Consider the following 14,056-nt stretch of genomic DNA (forward strand, 5'->3'; position numbering starts at 1 on the left):
CTCTTCACCTACTGCCATAACTGTCACACTTGAGTAAGAACAATCAATGCAACTCGTTAATTCTTTATTTTACAGAAGCAGTCTTGTTTAAACCCTAGTTTGTAGCAGAAGGGATTATTGTCCTCCACTGTATTTTAAATATGTCAGAAAACACAAACCAGAGTACACTGAAAAGAAGAGTTACTGATACTCTTGTCTTTTGAATCTAAAAATAAATAGTATGGCCATTCAAAGTGAATGGAAACAGATAGAAGGAAAGGGTTGATAAAAAAAGTCATCCAATGGGAGCACAGAATGCCTTAAGAGAAGGAGATAGCTGAGATGAAAAATCAAAACCCTGTCAGCATAGCTGCCTCCATCAAACCACTGTAGGTTAGAGCAAGTTAAAAATAATAATAGGTACTTACAGTGCATCAAGATGAGATTTTATTCTCAGTTTCTAACAACAGTGGTCATTTAAAAACTCAAAACTGTGAAAAAAATGAAACTGTTGTGTTAGCATTTTGCTATGAACATCTTTTTTATCAGTTGAGAGAAATTACCTGTGGTACAATGTACAAGTTTAAAACAATGTGTTTACTGTAAGGTCTAATGCGTTACTGGAATAAAACAATCAAGCGTGTCCTATATCATTGTAAGCTTCTCAGGTGTGTAAAGCACTTTGCTTTACCTAGTTTCTTGTAACACATCAAAAACATGCTGATATCCTATGATGTAGCATACCCTGTCTTATTTATTTATTTATTTATTTATTTATTAATGTATATATGTATGTATGTATGTATGCATGAAAAATATTATTTATTTATTTATTTATTTATTTATTGATTGATTGATTGATTTTGTTTTGTTTTGTTTACTGGGAAAGTCCAGCTGGGCAAAAGACCCCTTTTCAGTGGAGGCCCAGAGAGAAAGGTTCCATATACATAAAGCTGAAAAACAATAAGTTCTATGATCATATTTTCACATTCTATCCAAATTCTAAGTCATTATATGTAGATAACAGTCATACTTAAAACATTATACATTTGTACATAATAGTAAGGTACAGCAATATGAAAGGGTTTACAAATGTAATCAACACATATTTAGAATGCAACATTGTAGGATTGTTTAAATACCAGATTTTAAGTACATCACTTGTTATGTTGCTAGGGCTAGTTGGTAGGTTTAAAGAGTATATAGAAGTGAAGTAGGATATACTTAGAAATGGAAGTCTAGGCCTAGGAATAGTTTCTAGTTTTACTGTTATACAGCAAGGAGTAAGATCATTTTATATAAACTATAAGGAACACATTGCTCTGGCTCATACCTCTCAACTATCCAAATTTCCACAGAATGTCAAAATATTTGGCTCATATTTTTGATCTGTTCCTCATAAAATAATAGATTTTCTGGGAAATCTCTGAGGATTGAGGTAATTAAATAATGAAATACATTTGTGTTTCAGATTTTATTTCCTTCAGAAAATACCTGCTAACATTAAACCTGTTATTCTACCAACTTTGCAAGTTTGAACAAAATGATGAAACAGAGTCCCAAAAGGTGGTAAACTAAACAAAATTCAAAAAACAAACTACCCAAAAGGAGAACATCTTAAAAAATACTTCCATTGATTTCTTGAATGACAATTTAGTGCCTTCAGCCTCTCAGGCCTTCATCAGAACATCATAAGTATAAAAATCAAAAACTTAAATAGACATTCCCTTATCACATGGCCCTCCCCTCTGCCTGACACTTCCATAAAAAACTTTTTGTTTAAAAAACATGTATATGATAAATCTACTTAAAAAGCCACTTAGAAAAACAACTGGAAAAGCAAAACATTTTGTCCAATGAAGCATAATATAACAAATTAATTTACCTATTGTTTCTGTATTGATTCCTGGTTAACACTACTTTGTAATGTGCATTGTTATTGAGCCCAGGTTCACAATATGCATGAAACTAAATGTATCACTTTGACTCTTTAAATTCAAGTTCATTGTCCTTGTCTCTATCAAAGGTACTAGCAACATGATCTCATCTTCTTTTGGCTGTTCCCATTAGGGGTCACCACAGTGGATCATCTGTTTCCATTTCTTCCTGTCCTCTGCATCTTGATCTGTCACACCAACCACCTGCTTGTCCTTTCTCACCACATCCATAAACCTTATCTTAGGCCTTCCTCTTTTCCTGTTACCTGGCAGCTTCATCCTTAGCATAATTTTCCCAATATACTCTGCATCCCTCCTCAGCACATGTCCAAACCAACGTAATCGTGCCTCTCTGGCTTTGTCTCCAAACCTTCCAACCTGGGCTGACCCTCTAATATACTTATTCCTAAACCTGTCCACCCTCGTCCCACCCAGTGCAAATTTTAACATCTTTAACTCTGCCACATCCAGCTCTAACTCCTGCATTTTTGTCAATGCCACCGTCTCCAACCCATATAACATAGCTGGTCTCACTACCCTCTTGTAGACCTTCCCTTTCACTCTTCCTGGTACTCGTCTGTCACAAATCACTCCTGACACTCTTCTCCACCCACTCCATCCTGCCTGTACTCTCTTCTTCACCTATCTTCCACACTCACCATTACTCTGAACTATTGATCCCAAGTATTTAAACTCATCCACCTTCGCCACCTCTACTCCTTGTGTCCTCACCATTCCTCTATCCTCCCTCTCATTCACACACATATATTCTGTCTTAGCCCTGCTGACCTTCATTCCTCTTCTCTCTAGAGCATATCTCCATCTCTCCAGGGTCTCCTCCACCTATTACCTACTCTCACTACAGATTACAATGTCATCTGCAAACATCATAGTCCATGGGGACTCATGTCTGATCTCGTCTGTCAACCTGTCCATCACCATTGCAAATAAGAAAGGGCTCAGAACTGAGCCTTGATGTAATCCCACCTCCACCTTAAACCCATCTGTCACTCCCACTGCAGACCTCACCGCTGTCAGACTGCCCTCGTACATATCCTGTACCACTCTTACATACTTCTCTGACACTCCCGACTTCCTCATACAATACCACAACTCCTCTCTAGGCACTCTGTCATATGCTTTCTCTAAGTCTACAAAAACACAATGCAACTCCTTCTGACCTTCTCTGTACTTCTCCAGCAACACTTTCAGAGCAAACATTGCATCTGTAGTGCTTTTTCCCAGCATGAAACCATACCGCTGATCACTAATCATCATGCAACATGATCTATAATTATAAAATTATTTTTTTAATTAAAACACATCATGGAATATTTTTCTAAAGCATTTTCTTTATTTTTAACTCTTAGTGCGTACTGATGCTCATAAATTATTTTCTTTAGTTCTCTGTTATTCTTCACTATGTAAAAGGCCTCATAGGTATCACACTTGGCAAGGTAAAACACATGTATCTGAAAATAAATCGCGTCGGGTAAAGGTGAGTGCAAGCAACAAATGCACAAGCAAGAGGAAAACCAGCTCGACCACCACAGCAGAAGGCAGTAAAGCTATTAAAAGTGCCTTTAATACATGAAAATAAAAACAAAGACAAAACAGTGAGCATTTTCACAGCTAATCAGCCGCTTCATCAAACCAAGTCTGATGAAACAGCTGATTAGCTGTGAAAGCGAGCACCGGTTTGTCTTTGTTTTTGTTTTCATGTATTAAAGGCACTTTTAATAAGGTAAACCACATACTTACTTTACATTTATAAGAGTAATATTTAAAATCTGTCCCTATTTTTGTGTCTTTGTCCCCTTGATATTTTAGGCTTTATCTTAATTTCTTGTGCTAGCTGGGGGAAATGTCAAGTAGACATTTTTTTAAACTTATCCAGAGGTGTAACAGCAGCATAGCCAAATGCTAAGGAGGAGTTGTTTTAGTTTATTTTTTTGAAGATGTCTGGGTTTTCAGTGAGTCTAATAGGGAGTGGGATGGAGTTTCAGACCTTGGAGATTTGTTTGGAGTACAGAGCATCTCCAGCTATGTTGTTAGAGTTTTGAGCCATAAGATGCTTATCATAGACTGGAGTTGCTGGTTAAGAGTGTACCTTTGCATCAAACAGCCTAGGGCAGGCACCTCTCAAGGTATAACACTATACTGCACGTTACTTGGAACTGGGAAAGAATGAGGTAGTGGGTTAACTCTATCCAGGTGAGGTGCCTAAGGGAAATGCAGTTATTAGAAGAGTAAGCTTCTGAATGCAAATTTGACTATTTTATTGTAACACGACTTAAGTTTGCTCTTTTGTATCGCCTGGCAGTTGGTGAAAATTAGTGAGACATATAGGAGTATAGGAAGAAGATAGGAGGAGGCGGAGGTTGTCCTGCTATTTTTGCTAAGATAATGTTTAGCTGTGTATAAGATACATGGCTTTTGGTGCTTTTGTTAATTGATTGTTGAATATATAAGTCAAATTTTGTGCTGTTGTCAATGGTGACACCTAGCAATTTAGTGATGGAGACTTCTTCAATTACTAAGTCATCATTGGAGTCAATTTTGAAGTTTTTTTGCCATTAGTGTTGGACTTGGGGTGAAAAAGAGTAGTTTTGCCATCTTTAGATTTAGAATGAGGTTGGATTTGGCCAATCAAGTTTTGATGGAGGTGAAGGAGTCCTAAGTGAGTTGTTAAGGCTGAGTAGGATTCTCAGCTGAGCATATAGGAATAGAATTATCAGCATCTTAGATTAGGTTGGCATGTTTAACAACAGTATACAAATTGTTAATAAATAAGGTGAACAATACAGGCCCAAGTATTAATCCTTGGGGTACACCCAAAGATACTGGTAGGAAGATGGATAGCTTGATTGCCATTTAAAAGCTTTTGATCTGTCTGACAGGAAGCTATAGAACCAAGGGAATGTGGGATGTGGTAGGCCTAAAGACATACCTCTCAACTGTCTGATTTACACATAATGTCTGGATTTTTGCCTCATATTTTGTCCTGTTGCTCATAAAATGTGGTTTTCTGGCAAACCAGTAACAAATCATTGAGTATTCAAGTCACAAAATAATGACAGGCATTTGAGTTTCAGACTTCATACCCTTCGGAAAATTCATGCTAATGCAATGCCTGCTTTTCTGTCAACTTTCTAAGTTTGTAAGAGGAATATTTAAAAATTGTCCCTATTTTTTCGGCCTTTGTTCCCCATCATTTATGGGCTTTGTTCAGATTTTTTGCTCTAAGAGGTTGAGAGGTATACTATCTGAAACAGTAGCTTGTCATGGGAGACTGCATCAATGGCTTTTGATAAGTCTAAGAACAGTATGGATACAATATTGCTTGAGTTGTGTTTTTGATTGATGGTAATTATTCATTGTAATATATGTTAAATATATTATAAAATACAACTGTCTGTCTTTGCTGTAAAATTTTCTGTTTGAGGCAGTACTACATTTGCATTACTTTTATGTTTTGTATGAATGAATTACCAAAATAAAACACACATTTTTTATGTGCCATTGCCTACCTGGTTATATGTAGGTTCAACCGTTTCTGATTAGCTTTTCTAAATACAACATATATCTCTTTAATCCAGCAATTGTACATTTTCTTAAATGTGAAGTATATTTATTCTGTATTACACACCATGTATTTATTTTGTATTACAATAATTCCACAGTTTTGGTGAAATGAAACAGATGCTGTACTTGGTGTACTCAGTAGTAACATGCACTTATCATCAGCAGTAATTGAGGTGTTAATACAGGGTATACTTAATAGTAACATGTGCTTAGCAGCAGTAATCTGAGGTGTTAATAAAGGGTATACTCGGTAGTAACATGCGCTTATCAGCACCAGTAATCTGAGGTGTTAATACAGGGTATACTCGGTAATAATATGCGCTTATCATCAGCAGTAATCTGAGGTGTTAATACAGGGTATACTCGGTAATAATATGCGCTTATCATCAGCAGTAATTGAGGTGTTAATACAGGGTATTCTCAGTAGTAACATGCGCTTATCAGCACCAGTAACCTGAGGTGTTAATACAGGGTATACTCGGTAATAATATGCGCTTATCATCAGCAGTAATCTGAGGTGTTAATACAGGGTATACTCAGTAGTAACATGCTCTTATCATCAGCAGTAACTGAGATGTTAATACAGCAGCTTATGGTGGATAACCTTGTGATGGCTCAGGATCTGCTTTTACATGTGTACAGGTAGTAAAGGAAACGTAAGTGATTTGTTTATGTCATAGAATATGTGAACGGTGGTAAGAAGTTCAATCACAGCTTATTAGGATTGCATTTGAGGGCTGATGGCCAGTGCACTGTATTGTCTCATTGTTGCAATAGCCCCATTCATAAACTGAAAATTACTTAACAAAGATGTCAGATCTTCCTTTCTTTCTTCTAACGTTATATGTATATGTGTTTGTGTATCTTTCAGGTAGTCCAATGATCCCCAATTACATTGATAACTCCACGTCCAAAGTGGCACCTTGGTGCAGCTGTAGTGCTAGTGGAAATGAGCAAGAAGAATGTAAAAACATTCTCAGCTTCTTCACAAACAACATCTGCCTCAGTAAGTAAAGTCAAGTCCAGATTTGTTGTGTGGTGTCACAGATGTCTTGAGTCAGCATTTTAGATGTGGGTAAATTGCCTGCTTAAATGTATTGTGAGTGCATCTTCTGTTATATGTTTTAGTAAGGATGAGAACTACATACCTACAGATAAGGACAGGGAAGTCTGTGGGTGGGTGTGGGGAGAGGGAGTTACAGATATTTACCACGGCCTTCTTTAGTCTAATGTTATCAACAGCAGTCATATGAACAGATTGTTAAGAACAGATTGTTCGGTGGAAGGCTTGAACTGTTCATTGTGTCTTACGCAGTATAAAACATTTATTCATTTGCTGATTACATGCTTAATGAAATGTAGAGTTGTGGGGGAGCCAAAACCTCACTGGAGCAAGGCATATATATCCCAGAACACACATGTGAATTCTTACATTACATGCATCCATATAGACAATTTAGAATAAGATTATTTCATTTATGGCATGTCATTGGGACATAAGAGGAAACTGGAACACCCAGAGAAAACCCTCATGGACTCAGGAAGGGTATGCAAACTCTACACAGATGGCACCCCAGCCATGAACCAATCTGGAAAAATAAGAAATGTGTGGTAGCAGTGCTAACTGATTCACTTCTGTGCTGTGCTACTATAAAACATATAATAATAAATAGAAATATTGTTAAGAATAATTATTATGGAGAAATTCTCCACTAGCTGGCTTGAATTATTCATAGTAACATGTATAGTATGACACATACAACGAACAATAAAATAAAAATAGTAATTCAGATGAAACAATAAAAATGTCTTAAATAATTCTACAATGTGGGTGCTACATAAGCTAAACATCTCGTACTTGCTGAGTTTAAACTTTCCTTAGGAATATGTAGCATCCCAGTGCAGATTATGTGGAGCCCTCAGGTTGGATGGTGTGGCTTAATTACTTCTGTAATGTAGGCATGTTCTGTATCATGAAGTGCTAAGCAAAGAACTGGTGTCTCCTTGTACCATTCTACCCAAAAGCACCACAATGCCAGCAGCACAAGTTAAGTATGAGCTGCACAGGATGCCCCCCCTCCACCATACTAGTACACGAGCTGTATAGCATTAAGCATGAACTGCAATTGTTAGATATCCACCCTGGAGATCCTTAGGTATGGAGAATTGCGGTAATCACGTCCTGATATCCCAGGAATATACAAGAATGGAGAGGGTCAAAACGGGAATAGAAATGCCTGACCTTGCCAGTCCTATTGGTATACAACAGAAAGAAGGAAAGAGAGCGATAAAGACTTGACTACAACTTATGCAACCTGTATCCAGTTAGTGGTATATATAACTGCTGGAACTGGCATAGGGAGGATGGGAGTGCATATCTTTAGGGAGGAAGGTTATAATATGGCCTTCCTACACAACTATCCTGCTTTAGATGGGTGAGAATATCCATAGTGGTCCTAGGGTGTGTGTTAAGTCATGAACATGGTAGCTGCCTTCTGCAAGTGCATGGGAGCATGTGTGTGCTTGAGGAGGTGTAGTGGTCCGTGCTGTGGTGTGATTTGCACATCCCCTACCCAAAGAGAGGAGCTTGATTTTTAAAAATAAAAACAGCTCCATTGCTGGGATGCTTTTGACGGCACAAGCTAATCGTATGGCATCTTGAATGATGACTCTCCAAAGTTAGGGAAGGTTTGACTGTCAGCATGTGTGGAGATAAAAAGCTTGCAAAAATGCTAGGAGCAAGTAATACTCTGAAGATACAGAATATGTTTACTGGATGAACTATATTAATATGAGGCACTGGTCTGTGTTCCTTTACAAACACGTGGTTCAACATCTGGTCTTAATATTTTCCTACAGCCTGCATACTGTGAAATTCTGCTATGTGTGGTAGGGCTTTAGCTATGTTGTGTGGTATTCTGCAAGAGCTAATGCTATCTGAATGTTATCTGTAAATGTAGGTACCTCTCATAATTATCAGAACAAGATTACGTCTTAGTGTATGTCTCCTTTGTGATTTATAAAAACCTGCTGAGTCATTTTTAACTGATAGTTAGCAAAACTAGGATTGACCTTACATGTAGATTCTAGCCATAGATCTGTAAGAAGATACAAAATCACATTGATTCCTGCTGCTGAACGTTTCCTGCTTGTACCCACAATTTATATTTCAGATGCAGTATACTCTAGTTAATATAGTTATATTTAATGCTGATAGCTACATCAACTGGATGAGTCCTTCTTAGTAAAAGCTTTTGTTTTCCCTTAAAGTGGACCTTATGTTGTGTTCCTTAATGTTGTTCATAAGGTGCAGTCTGGTGTCAGTGATAATCTTTACCTTATCAAAATTAGTTTTAGAAGGTTCTGGTGGTATAGGATGTATCTTATACCACTAGTGATGCAATTAACCAAGAGGAAGCTTTTCTTAAGCAAAGTGGTTTGGTAACATGTTTTATGCATATGCATAATATGTTAGCTAAATATCAATAAACTCTTTTATTGAGTGGATGCATCAAATATTTCATATAATGCTGCATAAGAGAAAACTAACTCTAGAAACTGTACCCATAAAAGTCTGACCTAAAATGCAAATTATGAATAGGAAAGAAAGTGATATACTCCCGTCTGTTTCATTACAGCAAATTGTAATACACAACAGCACAGTAAAAATGGAAGTACCTTGTCGATGCCTTTTTCAGCTTTTACTGACTCACCCTTTCTAATGTCTCTACTATGACTTTTTCTACATACCATTTATTGAGCTGGCTTACACTTGTACAAGTGCAAATATTGGCTCAGTGAAACAGCTGGTATACAGATAAGACACTTTTTCAAAAGGATTTGCTGCTGCTAAGTGATGAAGGAAGCCTTTGAAGTGTCAGGTGCTAGCATGATTACTTTCCACTACATGCATAGTTACATTTTAATGTCATAGAAGTAAACTTGACATAGTTTACCTTATTTCAGCTTTAGGTTTTCAGTTAGAATGTATTGTCATTTATAGTTCATTGCCTGTCTTACAATACAGTTGAATGTATTACTGTTATTATTATTACTGTTTAAAATTTGTTTCTTGTTATGACTCTGCTATCATGTACATTATATTTATTCTAGATCTTCAGCATATTAGTACTAATTGGTATATTGGCCCCTCCAGTTCTATATTCTCTAATTTTGCTTCCCTCTGATCTGTGGCACTTGTGAATGCAATATCATTGCTATAGTCAACAACAAAATGCTGTATATTGCTTCCCTGTGATAAACAGTGCTTCTGAAAGCAATGCAATTTTTCAGCAACAGCAAAATGCATGTTGGATACCTTTGATCAACAACTCTTGTCAAAGCAATGTGAATGTATTTTTCTCAAGAGCAAATTGCAACACATTGCTTCCACAAAGATATTTTGTAAGCTGTCTTACATTGCTTTCCCACAATCAACAGTGATTCTAAAACAAATGCAACTTTTATTCAACTGCTAAATGCTGTATATTGCTTCTCAATTATCTACATCACTTGTGAAAACAATGCCATTATTAAACCTACTGCAAAATGTTGTTATGTTGCTTCCCAGGGATCAAGTGCTTTTTAAAGCAGTGTGGTTCATTATCAAGATTAAAATGGTCTCTGTTGCTTCCATGTGGTAAGTTCTGACCACACATCTTTAACTACCAATGTTTCAATTTAAGCCTTAGTAATAAACCTCTCATGCAATTTTCTCTGCTCTGTTGAGAAATGAGACCTACTCAGTAACAAGACATGGAATATGCCCCCACAATGAGGTGGCTCTGAGGTGAACACAGAAATTGAAATTTTAGAAGATCTGAAGTCAGTGGTAGCCTATCAATAATAGTTGTATCAATCAGAACTGGAGGAGCTGTCTAAAAGTAAAACTACACCAATATACAAAATTTACAAGCTTACTAAATTCATCAACCATCTCATCCTTCCTCCTATTACTGATAATTGTTCTTATGTTAGACACTATTTTCACCTGTATTCATATTATGTGTATATTTCACAGTGCTCTCCCTAAAATTATTAGCAATCGCTGTACTATTCCAACTTAGTGGTCCTTTACAAAAAAAGACAAAGATCCAACTATTATTTTCCATAGCATGTCTGCCTCTTCTACAAAGGAATAGTCTAATTAATCAAGTTATTTTAGACACTACTATACTCTTTCAGTAACCCTACTCACTTGATTGGTTTCTTTAAAAATCATTCTTATCATACAGATCAATCTCTGTCCTCTTAAAATTTGAAGATACTTTGGTCACCTATATCTGAGACTATTCTCTGGACTGAAAACCAAATGTATGGTTGAGACAAATGTTGGAACTTAAGGGCAAAAACTACTACTACTACCACTATTTATTTTCATTCTTAAAGTGTGATGTGACGGTTGCAGCAAAGACTGCTAAAAATACATATTATAGCATATTACAGATCTTGTGAAAAGTCTTTATGCAAAAAAAGCTGTCCTGGAAAGTACTTAACTTACTCATTTTCTTTAATAAAATGTCTTTTTCACTCACCACCTATCAGTTATCCTTAAATGCTTTCTCACTTTTTGACTATTTCATAGCTTCCACAAAAGTACCTTCTATTTCTGCTTCTTCTACATCTGTCACCACACACAATAAATCAACAACTGCAGTCACAACTACCTTCTTCAGTTAGTTCTATGATCTCCCTAAATTTTCTTTCAAGTCTATATCTATGAAATCTGTGCTTAATATCCTCAAATATTACTGAGTTTTTTCAGGTCAGCAAACCAATTTAATACTCAGAATTACTTACAAGCAGGCATAATTCTCGCAGAGCAGAAAACTGCTAGCATTATTCTATTATCAAATGTCATTAATCCTGTTTTATCTATATATATTTCCCCATTACCAACTTTTTTCAGTCACCAAGATCTTTAAGAAGCCAATTTATGAATAGATTCTTGCTCATGCTCAAGTTTTCCATATCTGAAGCAATGAACATAACTGACCCTCTTCAGTACCATGATTGTGTTGTATATGTAAATGTATAATTACATCTTTAATAATAAGGAAACTAGTCACGGAGACTGTTTTTGTTGATTAAAGGTATGTCTTTGACTTAGACTAAAACTCTTTGTTTCAGCATTGGCTATCTAAAATAGGTTTTGCAAGTAAGACTCTGACATAGTTTCAGAAGTGTTTAACCAGTAAACCAATCTCAGTTCACTACAGCTCCTCTATTTCCAAAGTGTCTTTTTAAAAATGTCATCCCTCAAGGCTCAGTCATTGACTCTAATAAATAACCTTCTTTCTTTCTTTATCATCTTACCCTGAATACTATTCTTTGTGCAGATGACCTACTGATACTTGAAGAGGGACCTTACACTTCTGACCTGAGGAATACTTTACAAAAGTGATATCATGACCTCTAGCAGTTGTACCAGACTATGTACCTCCATAGTAAACTCAGATAAAATTACAATCTGCTCTTTGGTACCTTAATACTCATGCTAATTCAAACCCTCTGCGACTCAAACATCCTTGGGGTCATGTCATATGTCAAACTGAATTCTATGACTTCCTTGAAATGGCACTTGGTTCCATTCTCACATTTCACAATCATGTTGAATTAACAATCAACATGGTCCTAGCACAGCTTAAACATGCCTGCAAATTTCCCAGCCACCATGCTTCATAGTTCATTTGCAAGAGCAGTCAAAAATATACTCTGTCTCTCCTTACTCTAGATAATTTTTACAACTCTAAACTCCTTTAAAGGACTCTAAACAATAATTTGACATTTTATTAAACTTCCTGACCAAATAATCTACCATTGTTTATGTATTGATTCCACTAATATTGCTCCAGTAATTGAAATAGTCTCTTTCCTCCTAGACACCACCTTATATAAATTAACTACCTCTAATTTCTACCCTCCTCTCACATACAAGTTATTGTGTATATGTGTGTTTACATGTTGGCATGTCTGTAGGGACATGAACGTGACTGCATGGATATGTGAATGCATGTGCTTGTGTTTGTGTTGTGTGTGAGTATGCATTTCTTTGACTATGAATGAGTGTATAGGAGCTTTTTAATAACTCCATGGATATGCGCATATATCATTGTGAGTGTGTGTGTGTGTGTGTGTGTGTGTGTGTGTGTGTGTGTGTGTGTGTGTGTGTGTGTGTGTGTGTGTGTGTGTGTGTGTGTGTGCACATCAGTGTCTGAAATATTTGTTTGTGCATGTGTTTGTGTTAGGGGTGTCTTTGCTACTGCAGTTGTAGGCTGATACGGAAAACACTAGCAAGGTCAAGTCTGACTGTACAGTGCTCAGTTCAGAGACATGGTACTTAACCAGGTGTTTCCCTGTATGGCTTTACTTTGTCTGAGAATCAGATATTCTCACCATTATACTAAATGACCAATGCACATTAACCAATTAGTGCTTATGGCAAGAATCTCTCTGAATCCCATATGCAGTGTGGCAGTGTAGGTGGGGATGCCTCTCTGTAAAATATTAAGTTATATTTGACTATTTGTTCCCTTCTGTTTGTTCTGCATTCTGCAATATAAGCAAATTCTTGTGTTTGTCTAAGTAGTGAAGTACGTACTAAGTTTTTCATTAGTATGTTACGGTTAAGATTAAACTAACTGCATAATTTTGATATGTTGATAAAATTCAGTTTGCATTACAGTTTAAATGTTGACAATCTATGCTTTAAAAAATGTTAGTGTGCTGCAATCAGTATTAGTGCCATATTATATTAGTGATGAAGCACTTAGCAAGTGGTTTCCTTGGTGTCAGTTTTTTTGCAGTTCTTTAGAATGATTTGAAGTGCAAGATAGTAATGCTGAGTGCAATGTTTTCACAAATTGTTCATAGAGTTCAACCATTTGTACTCTGTTGTCAACATATTAGGGATTTTACTAGCCAGTATACTTGATTCAGGCTAAACGTGTTCAGCAGTTTGTGTCAGAACTTCTGTTTTTTTTTTTAACCACATCCTGATCCATGTCAGGTTACCACACATGCAGTCTGGTATTTATCTCTTATTACAAACATTCTATAATGATCGTTTTGCAAAATTTATAGTATTACAGAATGGCATTGCAAAGAATCTATGACTGTAGACCACACACTATACAAACTTACATCTGACACTTAATGCTTGTCTTCTAGAATAATATAGCCTAAATTTTGATCCACTTATTTTTGGCTAACTATTTAAGATAAATTCATGAACTAGTACGTATTTGGAATCACAGTGTTAAATTTGCTCAGTAGTCATTGATACGTCATCTGAAACCTCTAATAACATTACTTGATCTGGTGTTCCAAAATCCATAGGCCTTTCTGGAGCAGGTAATTTATTCAGTGCAGCAGTATTTGCATACCTACTTGTTCCAACAAATCACGATTTGGCATCTGCTAAAATAAGTACAAAAATGTACAAAGACGTAGTAAAAGCCAATAAACTTTTTATTTAGTGCTTTTGTCAACAATAAGTTATGACTTCTTCAGAATAAATTGAATCTTCCACCAAAACACATTAAACAGTCATCAGA

At 36.2% G+C, this 14,056-nt stretch overlaps 1 protein-coding gene across 1 annotated transcript in view; it reads left to right on the forward strand.

Annotated features, from left to right (window-relative positions):
- The window catches only part of GFRA4 (GDNF family receptor alpha 4), a 1,199,889-nt gene that overhangs the window by 1,054,797 nt on the left and 131,036 nt on the right, over window positions 1–14,056 (forward strand). Inside the window, exon 6 of the mRNA XM_044064083.1 lies at window positions 6,373–6,507. Within this exon, the coding sequence (XP_043920018.1) occupies window positions 6,373–6,507 (135 nt within the window). The remainder of the gene's footprint in view (window positions 1–6,372; window positions 6,508–14,056) is intronic.

The sequence above is a fragment of the Protopterus annectens genome, chromosome 2.part2 (genome assembly GCF_019279795.1).
Source record: "Protopterus annectens isolate FY-2018-M chromosome 2.part2, PAN1.0, whole genome shotgun sequence".
Taxonomy (NCBI): domain Eukaryota; kingdom Metazoa; phylum Chordata; order Ceratodontiformes; family Protopteridae; genus Protopterus; species Protopterus annectens.